The sequence below is a fragment of the Delphinus delphis genome, chromosome 6, assembly GCF_949987515.2.
Source record: "Delphinus delphis chromosome 6, mDelDel1.2, whole genome shotgun sequence".
Lineage (NCBI taxonomy): Eukaryota > Metazoa > Chordata > Mammalia > Artiodactyla > Delphinidae > Delphinus > Delphinus delphis.
The window spans coordinates 31,746,244-31,763,420 of NC_082688.1; the positions used below are offsets into that span (position 1 = coordinate 31,746,244).

At 38.6% G+C, this 17,177-nt stretch overlaps 1 protein-coding gene across 3 annotated transcripts in view; it reads right to left on the reverse strand.

Annotated features, from left to right (window-relative positions):
* Nucleotides 1–17,177, reverse strand: part of INVS (inversin) — a 143,597-nt gene that overhangs the window by 74,229 nt on the left and 52,191 nt on the right. For all 3 annotated transcript variants that reach the window (XM_060014430.1, XM_060014428.1, XM_060014429.2), the window contains exon 4: nt 1,947–2,120. In XM_060014430.1, the coding sequence (XP_059870413.1) occupies nt 1,947–2,120 (174 nt within the window). The remainder of the gene's footprint in view (nt 1–1,946; nt 2,121–17,177) is intronic.

Below are 17,177 nucleotides of genomic sequence, written 5' to 3' on the forward strand. Positions count from 1 at the left end.
AAGGTTTGTGAGTCACATCTTTGGGCTATTTTGAGTAACGCTGCTATGAACATGGATGTACAAATATCTGTTCGCATTCCTGATTTCAATTCTTTTGGGTATATAACCAGAAGCAGATTTACTGGATCATATAGTAGTTCTATGTTTAATTTTTTGAGGAACTGTCATATTGTTTTCCACAGTGGCTGTACCATTTTACATTCCCACCAACAGTGCACAAGGGTTCAAATCTCTCCACATCCTCACCAACACTTGTTATTTTTGTTTTTTTGTGATAATAGCTATCCTAAAGGGTGTGAAGTGCTATCTCGCTGTGGTTTTTGATTTGTGTTTCTTTTGTGATTAGTTATATTAAGCATCTTTTCATGTGCTTATTGGCCATTTGTATATCTTCTTTGGAGAAATGTCTATTCAAGTCCTTTGCCAGTTTTTTAATTGAGTTGTTTGGTTTTTTGTTTGCTCACTTTTAATGTATTTTATAATATGATTGGTCTGTGACAGATTAGAAATTTAAAAAAAAACCGATCCTTCACCTCAGATGGTTTGAGACTCAGTGCTCTATGCTTTTGTCCTTCTTTCTTCTCTGTGGCTGCCTGGACTATGCAGATCCATTTTCCATCTCTCTGACTGAATAACCTCCCATCCCTGTTCAATAACAGAAGAACATACAAGGACTGGAAGACAGCAGGAAGTTCACAGAATATATTGGGGAAGACATGAAGCCCAAAGACAGTTGTAGCTTCTCAAGTGATTAATGGGTCTTGTGCTTTTTTCAGTGAAATATTTATTTATTTAGCCACTTGGCTTGTGGAATCCTAGTTCCCTGACCAGGGATTGAACCCAGGCCCTCAGCAGTGAAAAGACAGAGTCCCAACCACTGGACCACCAGGGAATTCTCAGTGAAATATCAGCACTATAAATGCTGTGAGTTAAGAATAATATTAATTTACAAGTTGTAAAATAAAGTTAAAGTTGATTTCAGAACTCTGGGTTATGTGAATGACTACTAAACAAAATCTAAAAGTCACATAAAGAACACTATGGGAGTGAAAATATTATTGAATATAAACCCAGTGAATGACTTATAAGAGTTTTAATTACATGAGAGTGCTGGAGTTAGCAAGACTCTATGATTAAGTGCCTGATGAAAAGGAAGAGGATGATTGCATTTGTCTAACTAAAGACCACATTTTTTTCCTGTAAGGAATGATCAGAGTGTTGACCAAAACAATGACCAATGGGCACACTATGTTAAAACTCAAGAGCAGGGAAGATAATGGACCCTAGTAAGAATGCCAGAGCAGATGTTAGAATCAAAATGAACTAATAATAATAATTTTAAGCTGATATTTATTGAGAGAATACTATGCACTGGGCATTGTGCTAAACACTTCATATATATCATCTCATTTTATCTTCAACAACCCTTTATCCCCTTTTTGCATATGAGAAAATTGAGGAATAGAGGAGTTAAGTAATTCAATGGACATAGAACAAGTGGTGGCTTTTACACTGAAACCCAAGAAGAATGATGCCTAAGCCCAGGCCATTAAAGCACTATCCACTTAGTTCATTACCCAGGGCATTTGGCCACCACAAATCTAACTACCTTTAGCAACTATCTTGACTAGCAGTCAAATACTGAGTTGGAGTTAGACAGGCCTGGTTTGAATTCTATTCCTGCCAATTGGATCTCGGGCAGAATTTTAATCTTCTTGAGCTTCAGTTTTCCCATATGTAAAAAGATGATACTACCCACCACATCTGGTTGCTGGGAGGATAAAATGACAGAATTTAAGTGAAATACTTTACTGGGGTGTGAGGAGACTTGGAATTGTTCTACCATGCATGAGTGGTAATTTAGGCCTTCTTCTGTGAGATTTCACATCATAAAATAAAGCATTTGCTTTCTGCTCTATTTGTCTTCGATTTTGACAGTCCGTTACCTTGTTTTTATCCTGTGTATCCACTTCTCCTGGTGCCATAAACTTCAGCAGAAGCGCCAAACACTTAGGGCTCTTGTGCCGGGTAGTCAAGTGTAAAGGAGTCATTTCTTCTAGATCCTTCTGCATCCAGTTTGCTCTGCGTGTAAGTAAGAGTTTCATGAAACGATAATTTCCCTAAATAAAAAATAAGAGACAGTAAGAAGAAATTTAGTTTGGAGCCAAATTTTTTTTTAAATTTTAAAATGTTTTAAGCATTTTAATTATTCTGCTAGAATAATAACATTCAGATAAATTAATAAAAGGAAAATACTTATAATTCTATTACTCTAGCAATTGTTTTATTTTTTCACGTTTCTTTCCAACCGCTTTCTATATGCATTTAGTTTACTCAGTGGCTGGTCAATATTTCATTGTGTTAAGGCAAGACATTTTATTTAATCATTCTATTATTGCTTGTAATATTTTTTTAATAGAAAATGCTACAATGTACATGATTTTTCACATATTTTTTTTCCATAGAATAAATTATCAGGAACCAAATAACTGGGTCAAAGGAGTTTGTGCATTTTATGGTTTTTGGTGTATTTTCCAAATTGCTATCTAGTTGCAACAATGTGTGAATGTATTAGTTTCAGCACAATCTGACCAGCACAGCACATATTATTTATAGTCAAAGTATAATAACTTTGTGAAATAAGTAGAGATTTTAAACCCCAATTTACAGGTGAGGGAATTGAGATTCAAAGGGGTTAAATATTTTGTTCACAGTCATTTGGTTAATAAGGAAAAGGTGGTTAGCTTTCTTGACGAGAGCTATTTACAGGTACAGCTAAGGTAGAAGCAGCTTCCTCAAAGTTCAGGTCCCAGACTCATCTGTTCACACAAACACCAACCCAGGAGTCACTGTAGGCTGCCCACTTGCAGGCAGTGCTCTCCACACCAGTTAAACCCTCCAATCTGGCAGAACCAACCCATCTGGAGAAAGAAGTTTAGTTACAAGGGCTAGAGTAATACACTGGTGGGGACTCAGGTCGACCATTTTATAGTATGTCTATGTGAGCTTTGAAACCCTTGAAAAATATTCCAGGGGCTTCCCTGGTGGTGCAGTGGTTGAGAGTCCACCTGCCGATGCGGAGGACATGGGTTCGTGCCCCGGTCCAGGAAGATCCCACGTGCCGCGGAGCAGCTGGGCCCGTGAGCCATGGCCGCTGACCCTGCGCGTCCGGAGCCTGTTTTCCGCAATGGGAGAGACCACAACAGTGAGAGGCCCAAGTACCACACACACACAAAAATAATAAAAATTAAAAAAAATTCCGTAGTTCTTTTACGCTCTTTCCTGAGATCTAGCTCCATATTTCCAATTCTGATTGGAGACTTCAATATACTTGGTATCACAGATATTTCAAAGTCAACATGAACAAACTGCATTGCATGATCAAGTTCGCTGTCTACTTCATGTGTATTTTCTCTTTCCCTATTCAAAGCATAGTGGCAGGTAGGGCTACCTGTCTTTTTCATCTTCTGAGACCCTCTACATCCTTAACATTGTTGGAAATGTGACCTTTAAGTATTATAATTACAATGCATTAATGTTCTACTATCAGGAGCTATTGGTATTAGTAAGGAAGACATTTATTGATTGAGCAGGTTCCCCACTGTGATGCATGTGAGGCTCTAAGTAAGGCAAAGGGAACTAGCTAGAGCAACAGTGAGGTGCAGAAGGAAGAATGAGACTTGCCTGCTTGCCTGCAGGGGCAAAGACAGGATTCAACTCAGCTCCAGGGCTGGGGCAGAGATAAGGGAGAACAAGGCTAGGAAAAGGGTCATAAGGCTGTCTATACTAGATGGACAAACTTGGAATGGACTGAAAAACAAATGAATGCAGCTTATTTATTTCCTTTCAGAGAGGCTTTCCTTGACCACCCTAAGCAGAACCTATTTTGTTCTTCTTTATTGCAGTACCCTTTCATTTCCTTCATGGTACTTTCCCCAGTTTGTAGTTACATATGTTTTTATTTCCCTTCACTGAGATTTCCCTCATAAGCAGTAAGCATCATGAAGGCAGAGACTATGTTTTGTTGACCACTGTGCTCGGCATGGTTCCTGGCACATAATAGGTGCTTAATAAATATTACTTGAAGGACTGAGTGAATAAGAGGAAATGAAATATCTTATAGAGGTTTTTGTTTTTATTTAAAAATTCTTATTTACAGTTGCTAAATTAGATCATAACAGTTAATAATATTAACTCTCGGGGCTTCCCTGGTGGCGCAGTGGTTGAGAGTCTGCCTGCTGATGCAGGGGACACGGGTTCGAGCCCTGGTCTGGGGGGATCCCGTGTGCCGCGGAGCGGCTAGGCCCGTGAGCCACAGCTGCTGAGCCTGCGCGTCTGGAGCTTGTGCTCCGCAACAAGAGAGGCCGCGACAGTGAGAGACCCTCGCACCGCGATGAAGGGTGGCCCCTGCTTGCCGCGACTGGAGAAGGCCCTCGCACAGAAACGAAGACCCAACACAGCAAAAATAAATAAAATAAATTAATAAACTCCTACCCCTAACATATTAAAAAAAAAGAATATTAACTCTCAAATATCTGGAATTTGGTTACTATTACTTTTTAATGTTTTATTTATCTGAGCTTCATTCATAGTGGACATCATTTATCTGGATTTTCTGATTTCGCCCAATGCAAGTTTTTGAGAAGGTACTAAAATTTCCTCAAGAGGGCACCCTGCTCTAAATCTCTTGCCATCTTTTCTTTCAGAAAAAGAGAAAAATGCCCAGGAAAAATAAACATATGTGGTACTTCATACCAAAAAAATAAGGTTTGACCTTTCTGAGCATAACATTTCAAATATTACAGAATAATTCATCATGACTTTTAAAGATATTCAATCAGATAGTCATTGTGAATTTGAAATTTAGAGGAAATGGGAAGGAGAAGGAGGAAACTAGAATGTGTTAGGGGGTGGCTACTGACTTATAGACATAGTGCTTGGTATATTCACATTTCACATTATTCTGCAGATTCTACCTACAGAAAACATCGTACACCTCAGTAATAATCATTCATTCATTGGACAAACATCCATTGAACCTTGTTACAAAGCAGGAAGGAGTAAAATGTTTGTACTTTACTTATTACAAAGCTCTTTGACATAGATTTCATCTTTGCTCCTCACAGAAGTATCGTGGAAAATTTTTACATATCAGTTAAAGTATCTTCCTGTGACTCTAATTTCCTCATCTGTAAAACAGGAATAATAATAGTACCTGAGATTATCATGCATATGAAATGATAAAGGTAATCTCTGTACTTAGAACAGCACACAAAGCAAATGCTCAGGAATGTTTGCTAACTTTATTATGGACAGTTTTCCAATGTGGAGGAAGCAATAAAACATAAATGGTCAAGTGGAACCAAGAATGGCCCATGACAGAGGGCATGTAGATAGAAAGATCTAACTGAACATGGTATACATAGTTCAGCTACTGATTAAGGAGAAAACCAAGGTTAGGAACAGGTAAAAGTAAAAATAGTTGGAATGTTATAAATAATGGCTTTTCTGATTTTTTTTTACATTGAGAAAGATGTCTATACTCTACTTACGGATAAAGGTGATATAGTACCAACAAGAACATACCCAATAGGAATTTAGCTGGTACCCTGAGGAGGGGTCAGCTATATGATCAGGCCAGCTTCTTCTATTCCAAAGAACAGAGACACATCAGATATTACTGACGAATGCTGGGACTAGAAACAATATAATCCATTTGGACCAAGGTCAACCTCCTTGGTCTCATGAACAAGCATTTATTAAATGCCCAGTGTATGCAAATTCAATTCTGAGACTGAACAGAGGGGACAGACAACCTTTGAGCTAAAATCAGGAGAGTATTTTTAATATCAGTGGAAAAGAGGACAACACTAGTTTGAGGCAGCAAGCTATTTTGATAACCCCCTGAAGACTGTATGACCCTGGGGACACATGTTATAGGCTACTTTGTTTCCCGTAAAGCCTCCTCAATACAAAAGCAAACAAACAAAATGTCTAAACATTTCCTCACTATTGCTTGAAATTTGGACTTCTTAAGTTTTCAAGTTTATTATAGCACAAATACTTTGGGGATGATTTGGAAGTTAACAATTTAGTATCATATCTTAGGGCCACACAGAACATGATCCTGAGGTGAAGACTGTTTTGGAATTTGCTTTTATAATTTCTGACTGGGTAGGAAATAGTATAAGATCAAAAGAGATAATAGATCAAAAGAGTGTATATTCTTAAGAAAATTCCGGTGGTAAGTGAGCAGAAATGAGAGCTAAAGTTACAAAAAAGTCCTGATTTCATCACGAAAAGGACATTAACTCTGATATGATGAGGTCTATTATGCCAGCGAAATGTGAAAATATTTCCTAATGTCTCTGAAACATTGAATAAGACGTCGTTTCTCAGTTTCTGGTTTTTTGTTGTTGCCGTTGTTGTTAGGTACTAATAATCCTCATCTTAATCTTCCTGTAATTATTAACACCATGAGCTTCTTTTGTCTGTAATGTAAGTGATTATGACATTTGGATTTTCCCCAAATACATGAAAAGGAGTATAATATCTGAAAGGGTAAAAGAGAATGAAAAAGCTCTCTGACCTGGAGAACAGCTCTTGAAATGAATCTGGGAACAAATCAACTCAAAATGCCACTTAAGCTCATATTTTTGTCTGTCCAACTTGCTAAGATGAACTCCTTTTTTTAGGAAAAGTCATTTAATCTTAATAACAATGATATGGAAGTTCTGAGTGAAATACTTTGATATTTTGTTTTAGATTTTTCATTTTTAAGAAATAAAACATAACATATATGGTTAATACTCCCTTTGTGTCCTTCCCCAATTCTATTACCTTTTCTCTCTTTGGAGAACTTGGTGGTTATCATTCCAGTGAATGTTTTGATACATTTTATTTCTTATAAATACATGTATTCATAAACTACATAGCATTATTTTACATGTTTTCAATCTTTATATAAGTAGCCCTACATGAATCACTTGCCACCTTTAACTCAAAGCAATATTTTTGAGATGTATCCAAATTGCTTTGGTTCATACATTTTCACTGAAGAAAGCTTTCTGTCATATGAAAATAATGTTATATTTATTTATTCTCTAAGGGAATACTTAGCATGTTTCTCACTTTTCACTATTACAAACAATACTGTAATGAATTTTCTTGTAGCTCCTGGTACACGTGCCAGAATTTCTGAAGCTGCTGGGCTGAAACTGTTCTCTCAAGTAGTTACTCCAATTTACACTCCCACCACTAATGTTTGAGAATGCTTGTTTCGCCACATCCTCTCCACACTTGGTTTTGTCAGACTTGCTAACTTTTGCCAATATGATGGGTATACAATTGTATTTTACCATGGATTTAATTTTCATTTCCCTTCTTGAAGTGGAACGTCTTTGTTAGCTATTTGTTTCTTCTTCTGTGAAGAGCTTTTTTGCATTGTTTACTCATTTTGCAACTGAGCTATTTGTCTTTTTCTTACTGATCTATAGAAGTTATTTACATATTCTGGATACTAATTCTTAGCTTGTTTTGCAAATATCTTCTCTCTTTGTGTGGCTTTTCTTTTTGCTTTGTTTATGTTCTTCCGCTAGGAATGAATTCATGATCTGAATGATGATACTGGTAGCTTTCTTAGCATGAGATTTCTTCATATATTTTGTTTGAGGGCTCATTTTAAAGAGAAGATTGTTTGCTGTTATTTTTTGTTTTTTTTCTTTTTTTCTCTTTGCTCACCCTTATAGCTGCTAACATCCAGCTCCTGGTCCATTATAAGAATCTGTACTTATAATGATGTTTCGCGGCCCCATATCTAGTGATACTAGGGGTATCACAGTTACTGTCACTGAGCTAGTGGGGAGCTTCCTGGTCCTGAGGCTTATCTTTGTCCTCCTCCTGCCACTTCTCTAAAACAGCTTCCTCTAAAGCTATAGCCTCATATCAAGGCAAAGAATACTCCCAAATTCTAAGTATTTTCTTGGCTTTAGTGTAAATATAGGACTGCCTGTAGCAGTCCTTTCCCCCACTGGGACACTGAAGAGACTAGATATTTTCTCAAAACCTACATATTTTCTGATGAATCTCTTTGCATTCTTGTTCTCTCTGTGTCCTCAGCACTTAATTTACTCTCACTGTAGCTGGGGAGAAAACAATTGTCCACCAAATGTTAATTTATTTTTTTGTTCATTTATAGGTTTGTGTATAATTTTGTCCTGGAAGTATTATAATTATATGTATAATAGCACAAATAAATGTAAGGTAGGCATTCTGCCATATTTTATTCTAAATCCTAATCATACTACATACCAAAAGATACATTATTTAAAACTGAAATGGAAATAATAGAAACATGATCTGTTACTATAAAGTCTAATGCTATCTATGTAATTACATATTTATAAACTCTCAAGGCATTTACCATGTTAATTTTTAAAAAGAATCACCAACTCCAGGAAGTATATAGGTCACAAATATCAATAACCTCTTTATCTCAATCTTTCCTGTAATGGTTGCAGACACAAATGAGTCTTAGAAATACCACAATAGTGTTGGGAGAGGCAATCTGCCGTGGGCCCTGAGTGTCCCTGCATGTTCTTACTAAATATGCCAAGAATGCAAAGCCTCGACTCCTCTACCTGGGCCATTTCTCAGAGTGGGGTTTGTATCAAGCAGTCTTAAGGGACATTAATGTCTCCCAGGACATTAGATAGAGAGTCTTGCTTACTACTTACTAAAGTAAGTAGTAAAGTCTGGAGCTACCCCAAATTCAGCATTCCTCAGATGCCATGTGAACCCCAGTGTCCATCTGGGGCCTCTGCATTGCCTCCTGGTTCTTGGGGGTAAGGGATGCAAAAATGCAAGTGCTCATGCTTTTGCCATCAGTAATAAAGCTTTTTTTGTCTCTGATGGTAGTCTTATGTCTTCTGCCAGTACTCAGAACCAATTTATTACCTTGTAATAAGTTGGCATAAACAAAGAAAAAAGTAGGGCAAATTAAATCCAAGACCTGACAGTACAGGAAATGAGGAGGGGATACTGACGGAGACATAGTTTTCTTGAAGAGTAAGGACCAGGGCCCTGCAGGTCAGGTTCAGGGATGAGAAGATTCCATGTGATCATACCCAAGCGGTGGGCAAGGTTGGGGAGATAAGGGAACCCACTGTCCTGTTAATGACTCAGTGAGAAAGAGCAGGATTGAAACAAGCCACCCAAATGATGCCTTGGTCTTGGCTCACCTTCCCCTGGGCAAGCAGAGGAAGGGATGAAAGCATGACAATGGGGCAGCAAGCTGAAAGGCAATGTAGTTGTGGCCGCTGAGTCAAGGAATCTCCAAAGTGGAAACCAACGGAGAAAGCCGTGAGACCCTGCTACTTGATACAGAATTTTGGGTGGACTGAAAACAGCAGAGGTTCCCTTGGCGGAGACATGAGTGGGCAGCTGCTCAAAAGTGAAAGTGAATGCAAAGCCCTGCCTGATAACACAGCGCCAACTGTGCCACGTACCCGATCCCTGCTATAGTCTGCTTTGTCTGGCAATGAGGACAAAGAACTGGGCGTGGAGATGGCCACTGTCTGAGGCAAACTGCTGGTTTAATGGTGCCCTTGATGCTCAGGGGTTCCCCTGAATGCCTTGTCCTGGTTTACTGATCATTTGGCTGAGTTAAAACCTGATGGCAACCACTGGGAGGCAGTCCAACGTCCATGACAACTCTGGAAGACCGACTGTGTACAGGGCAGGTCAGCCCTCTACATTCTATGGGCATTCTATGCCCCATGCTGTCCTCAGGAATCTGAAATGATCAAAAGCAGCCATGGCCTCCTTGAAAATAAACTCAGAAAGATTTCTGGTTCCACCTCAGTTACCTCTTCCTGATCCACACACCTGAGAGAGGTAGGGTAGTTTGGTTACTGTATGTGGCCACCCGCAGAAAGAGCTCATCTCCTCATGGCAGCCTCCTGGGAAGTAATCAGGACAAAAGGAATGGGGAATCATATACACCTATGTTGAAAATTTGGGTTTCCGCCCTGTCCATCCCTGGTTATGATGCTTCTTTCTTTCCCCTGAGAGTAATCCCAGGCTGGCCTCGTTGGTACACCCTCTTGGTGGCAGCCCAACCAAAAGGGAGCTTAGAGATTCAAACTTAACTCTGGTTCAGCCACCTGAATTTGTTTGCTGATCGACATGGTCCTGCATCATACACATCCATAATGACCACTTGCTTGAGTACACTACTCACAGAGTCCTCCTAAATGCCCACGTGGGCTAAAGCGGGGGACATAATGGGTCTCTGTAAATTTGTCCTATATGTATCTACCCTTCTAGGTGAAAGGTATGGGTGCAAGTAGGAGATGATGAGAGAAAAGGTGAGGAGTTCTAGCTATTAGGGTGGGACACACTGATTTTGGGGTTGAGGAGGGAATACAACAACTTCAGCACCTGGGAAGGGGACACCTTGGGAGGTACAGGGAGGAAGAGGACAACTGATGCTCTCTTTGTCCTCTGGATCCAGTACTGTATCCCAGAAAAAAACAAAATTACTTTTCACTACCTGAATCAAATAGCAGCTGAGGCTTGCAATCTGATCTGCTTTTGTGTTTGTCATCCCCATCCATGTGCTATGAAACAGAAAAATTCATGTGGACATGGATGGACCTGAACTCTTCTGCCATGCTTGATGCCATCAATGGCAGCATGAGAAGCCTTGGGTTATGCCATGTATGACAATCAAAGCTGTAACTACTTGGTGATACTGCCCATGTGGCTTAGCCAAACAATGAAACGGTGATCCACGTTTAACAACAAATCCCGAACTAAAGTGACTTGTGCCTCTTCAGGTTATATGTTTGTATCTGGGGGAGAGAGGGCCATGAAATAGTTCTCCATTGGGCTTAGGGGTTGCTTTTCAGCCCCCAGTGCCTCATGTAATTATTGGTAATAACACCAAAGATCAGCAGGTCAGTCAAACTCCCTTGCATGGGTCGTAATAGATAACAGAATAGCCTTAGAGTATATCTTTGCTGCATAAAGTAAGACCTACTGTCTCCCCCGGTACTTATTCACAGTGGACTTAATCCAGGACACTGAAGTCAATACTGCAGGTTGTTCTCATCCTGCGGCTTGGAGTTCTATTATTTAAATGCTGTATGAGACATATTAAACAGATTTGTTCCCAGCCTCTGTTGGTCAGATTAATCAGAGTAGCTGACAGAATGGCATGCTCATGTCAAGAACATGTAGGGCTAAGTGACGGGTTGCTGGGAGAAGCAATTTACCATGGGCCCTAATCATCACTGCATGTTCTTATGCCAAAAATGCAGAGACTTGACCACTCCTGGCCTAGGCAACTTCTCTGGGTTGTGTTTGCTGCCATCAATTTGAGGGGTGAGGTCATCTCTTCTGGGTTTACTAGCTGCTCACTACAAAAGCGCAGATTCCTGAAGTTCAGTGTTCCTCTGAGCTATGATGGAAAACTGCTGTGTGTACAGCATCCATCTGGGCCTTCTGTGACTCTCCCATGGTTCTTGGGGGAAAGGGAAATCAATACAAACATATAGGTGCTGATGCTTTTTGCTATGCTGTGAATAATAAGCTTCTTTGTCCCTGACCCTAGAGGCTTGTGTCTATTGTCAACATCCATGAAGCAGTAACAGACTAACTTCTTATCTTGCATATACGGTGAGACAAAATCTCGAGCCTCGAAGATAGTTCTATATTATTGTAATACGAAATGAAGTACTGAATATAAGAAGTGAAAAATTGATTAGAGAGGTGAGTAGGGGCTAGAAAATGGAGAGTCTAATACAGTATGACGAAGAGTCTAAAATTTATCGTATAGGTAATGGGGTGCCAGTGAAGAGTTGAAGGAGGAAATGACATGAGTGGATTTATGTTTTTAAGAAATATCCTGGAGGCTGTGTGAAGTACTGATTTGAGGGAAACAAATCTTTGGTAGTGAGACTGGTTAGGGGGTTACTACAGCAATCCAGAATAGAAATGATGGGAGCTAAGTGGAAATAAGAGGACAGACTGTGAAATATGTAAGAGGCCTCCTGAATGGGTACAAAATGGAGAGTGGTGTCAACAACTGAAAGGACAGAAGGAGAAATAGGATTAAGGATAAAGATTTTGAGTTCTGTTTTTCTAACATGTGGAGTTTGGGGTGTCTGAGGGAAATCTATATAGAGATATCTAGCCAAAAAAAAAAAAAGAAAGAAAAGAAAAGAATCTATATGGAACTGAAGATTGGAAGAGACAGCTAGATTCAAGATATAGGGTTAGGAATCATCTATATTAATAGCTGTTTCAACTATCTTATCTAAAGACATAATTTCTGGCATAAATTAAAGTACATGAAACTGGAAAAATGAATCTATACATCTTAGCTGAAATAAAAACATGATTTAAATATCCACATAAATAGCTCAGTACAATGCAATCCATACTGTTCTTTTACCTAGACCACGAGATACTACTACCGTATCAAATATAGAGTATAAGTGGATTGGAAAAAGGATGGGCCTTTCCTCATTATTCTTGTCTGCTTGGATCATTCTTTGATCCCGGTTGATTTAGGTGTCTCATTGTACTCTGGTTTCCTGCTTTTTTTTTTCTTCTTCTTCTTCTTTTTTTAAATTTAATGTGAATCTTTACAGGAAACAGTTACAAAAACCGTTTTTGAATGACATGAATTACTGAGCTATAGAAATGAAATCAAATCTGCATTGCTTTTCCCAATCACAGACATTCTCTTTCTTTTCTTAAATTTCTGATTTCAAGCCTAAATACTGTGTTTTACAGCTAAAATTTCTAATTACTCAACAGTTATGATGGTAACCACATCACTAACCTGTCATCTTATGCAAATCTGAAAAAAATGTTTTTAAAAAGCTATTTGACAATTCTCTAAGCAAAGGTTAAGAATGGTACTTCAAAGGCAGAATGGAGCTCTATTTGTTGCTTTTCAAGTTTAAGATGTTCATCCATCTGGCAGAGCAGCTAGACAATACATCAGCCAAGAACATCCCTCTGGCTTGAAACAGATTCTGGCTCTCAGAGAGGATTTGACTGAAGGAAAGGCAACATCTTTATTTGCTCTGTGGCTGAACTCTTCTAATATTTCTCCTCAATGCCTCCTCCAAGCCTTGGCTCCATCTACTAACTTGGTTTCCATAGGAATAGACAGAACTATCAAGTGGCACATAGTCAAACAGCACAACAGAACGAGAAAATGTTACTGTCAAAAAAAAGTAGACAGACTTTTCTCTAAGAAAAGAAACTATGAAAATATATCCTTGACTCTGAGGCTTCCTTACCCAGTGCTGGATTTTTCATGTGCTTTTCCTGCCTGACATAGACTATTTTTTTTAAAGATTATTATGAAAATTAGTCCCTTCAGTGGAGAGGATTTCATACAAAAAATATTAAAAGTTATAAAACGCCGTGATGCTTATTTCCACAAGTACAATTCTCTTGTGCTTGTGAGCTACCCTCATTTATTCAGAGTGGTGCTTTGAGTTGGCAAAACCTTTTGGGCTGATTATAAAATGTATTTTGTTTCTCATAGTTTGACATTTTATTTATAGGAAAACATTTATTTCATCTTAAATCAGTAGTTCTCAAACTCTAGCATGCATCAGGATCTCTGGAGAGCTGGAAAACACAGTCTGCTGAGGACTTCCCTCAGAGTTTTTCATTCACTAACTCTGGTGTGGGGTCCCAGAATCTACATTTCAAACAAGTTTCTGGGAGACACTGGTGCTGATAGGTCCAGGAGTTCACACTTTGAGAATCATTGTTTAAACAAAGAATCTAATAACAGAGTTCTCAACCCTGAAGAACTTAAAAAAAACAAACAACAAAAACCACCAAAAAAAGAATGCCTGTTTCATCCTAGATCAATGAAGTCAGAATTTCTGAGGCTTTGGCACCAGAAAACTACTAGAGCTAATAAATGAATTTGGTAAAGTTGCAGGATACAAAATTAATGCAGAGAAATCTCTTGTATTCCTATACACTAACAATGAAAGATCAGAAAAATAAATTAAGGAAACAATCCCATTCACTGCTGCAACAAAAAGAATAAAATACCTAGGGATAAACCTACCTAAGGAGGTAAAAGACCTGTACTCAGAAAACTATAAGACACTGATGAAAGAAATCAAAGATGACACAAACAGATGGAGAGATATACCATCTTCTTGGATTGGAAGAATCAATATTGTGAAAATGACTATAATACCCAAAGCAATCTACAGATTCAATGCAATCCCTATCAAACTACCAATGGCATTTTTCACAGAACTAGAACAAAAAAATTCACAACTTGTATGGAAACACAAAAGACCCTGAATAGCCAAAGCAATCTTGAGGGAAAAAAATGGAGCTGGAGGAGTCAGACTCCCTGACTTCAGACTATACTACAAAGCTACAGTAATCAAGACAATATGGTACTGACACAAAAACAGAAATACAGATAAATGGAACAGGAGAGAAAGCCCAGAGATAAACCCATGCACCTATGGTCAACTAATCTATGACAAAGGAGGCAAGGATATACAATGGAGAAAAGACAGCCTCTTCAATAAGTGGTGCTGGGTCAACTGGACAGCTACATGTAAAAAAACTGATATTAGAACACTCCCTAACACCATACACAAAAATAAACTCAAAATGAATTAAAGACCTAAATGTAAGGCCAGACACTATAAAGCTCTTAGAGGAAAACATAGGAAGAACAATATTTGACATAAATTGCAGCAAGATCTTTTTTGACCCACCTCCTAGAGTAATGGAAATAAAAACAAAAATAAACAAATGGGGCCTAATGAAACTTAAAATCTTTTGCACAGCAAAGGAAACTATAAACAAGACAAAAAGACAACCCTCAGAATGGGAGAAAATATTTGCAAATGAGGCAACTGACAAAGGATTAAGCTCCAAAATATGTAAACAGCTCATGCACCTCAATATTAAAAAGAACAAACAACCCAATCCAAAAATGGGCAGAAGACTTAAATAGATATTTCTCCAAAGAAGACATACAGATGGCCAAGAGGCACATGAAAAGCTGCTCAACATCACTAATTATTAGAGAAATGCAAATCAAAACTACAATGAGGTATCAACTCACAGCAGTTAGAATGGGCATCATCAGAAAATATACAAACAACAAATGCTGGAGAGGGTGTGGAGAAAAGGGAATCCTCCTGCACTGTTGGTGGGAATGTAAATTGATACAGCCACTAAGGAGAACAGTATGGAGCTTCCTTAAAAAACTAAAAATAGAATTACCATATGACCCAGCAATCCCACTACTGGGCATATATCCAGAGAAGACCATAATTCAAAAAGCCACATGCACTCCCATGTTCATTGCAGCACTATTTGCAATAGCCAGGTCATGGAAGCAACCTAAATGCCCACTGACAGACAAATGGATAAAGAAGATGTGGTGTGTATATATATACAATGGAATATTACTGAGCCATAAAAAGGAACAAAATTGGGTCATTTGCATAGACGTGGATGGACCCAGAGACTGTCATACAGAATGAAGTAAATCAGGAGAAAAACAAATATCATATATTAATGCATATATGTGGAATCTAGAAAAATGGTACAGATGAACCGGTTTGCAAGGCAGAAATAGAGACACAGATGTACAGAACAAATGTAAGGACACCAAGGGGGGAAAGCAGGGGCGGGGGGTGGTGCTGGTGGTGGTGTGATGATTTGGGAGATTGGGATTGACATATACACACAGATATGTATAAAATAGATAACTAATAAGAACCTGCTGCATTAAAAAAATAATAATTCAAAAAAAGAAGAATTTCTGAGGCTTTGGAATTAATATTTCCTAAATGCTCTGTAGGTGATTCGAAAATGGTATTAAGATTGAGATGTGCTGACCTAATTCAATAATTCATTCCACATTCAACAGTTACTTACTATGTAATTACCCTGAATCAGACACTACGCTAAGGGTTTTGGAAGCTTTAAAAATAATTAAAATAGAGATGTATGCTCATTATACACTATGATGTAGTACAAGCAAGGAGGGGCAAGTGCATAAAAAATACAAAATGGACCAGGCAGGTTGGATGAGGATGTACTTTCAGCCCTTTATGGGGAGGGGAAATGTTAGAACAGGAAAGACCCCATGAAGGACATGGCAGTTGAGCTGGATCTTGATTTGGGATCACCAATACTTTAGCATCTCTCCATGTCTCCATATTTTCTCTCCTCCCCATTTCTTTGATAGGGACAATAGATATTTTCCGAATTTTATGCAAAGTGCTATACAAAGATAGCTTTGAGTTTTATTCCCACCCCTTCCGATCAATTTGTCCCCATAAGCTCCTCCTATGGAGAAATTCTGAAGCCAACATTAGTTAAGTTGTATGTAGCAAGTCTCTCATATTCACTTATTACATGGTGCAGTTAATCCCACACTATCACTCACTCTGGCCGTAACACATGGTGAAGCCATTTGCAAGTGTTGCTCACTGTTGTAATACAACGAATGAGATCAGCCCTATGTAAGGACAGTGGTAAGAACTCTAAAGAGGGGTACCTCACCCAGCCTTGAGGGGTCAGTAAAGGTTTCTTGAAGAAAACAGTGCCTGAGCTGTATTTAAAGCCAACTTAAGTGGGAAGTGAGTGTGCAAGGGCACTGTGCATGGAGAATGAGGGTGAGGAAGAGGTGATTAGAATAAAAGCTTTAAATAGAGTAGAAAGGGAGACACATGAAGCTGAAGCCAAAAGGGTAAGCAAGGACTAGAGGATGAAATGTGCCAGGCTAAGGAGTTTGCACTTTTTCCTTAGGGTTTCTGAAGCAGTACTGAAGAATTTAAGTAAGGCAGTGACATGAGAGGGTCTCAGCCAGCTCAACCTCACATATAAAGGCAAATTATTGATTTTCTCCCAGCCTCAGTTTCTTCCCACATGAAAAAAATAAGGAGGTTAGATTATGATCTAAAGGCTTACCCAGCTTAATGTTCTTTGACTTTATGATTCTAAGAAGCAGATGACCCAGTTTTTATAGCTACTTCAAAACTAAGTGTTTTTTATTCTAGCTGCCTCAATAATAACCTAAATTTCTAATAATTTTCATTTATCCTAAGCACAGCGTAATAGTTTTTGAGTCTATTTCCTTTTCCCAGATACAAAAA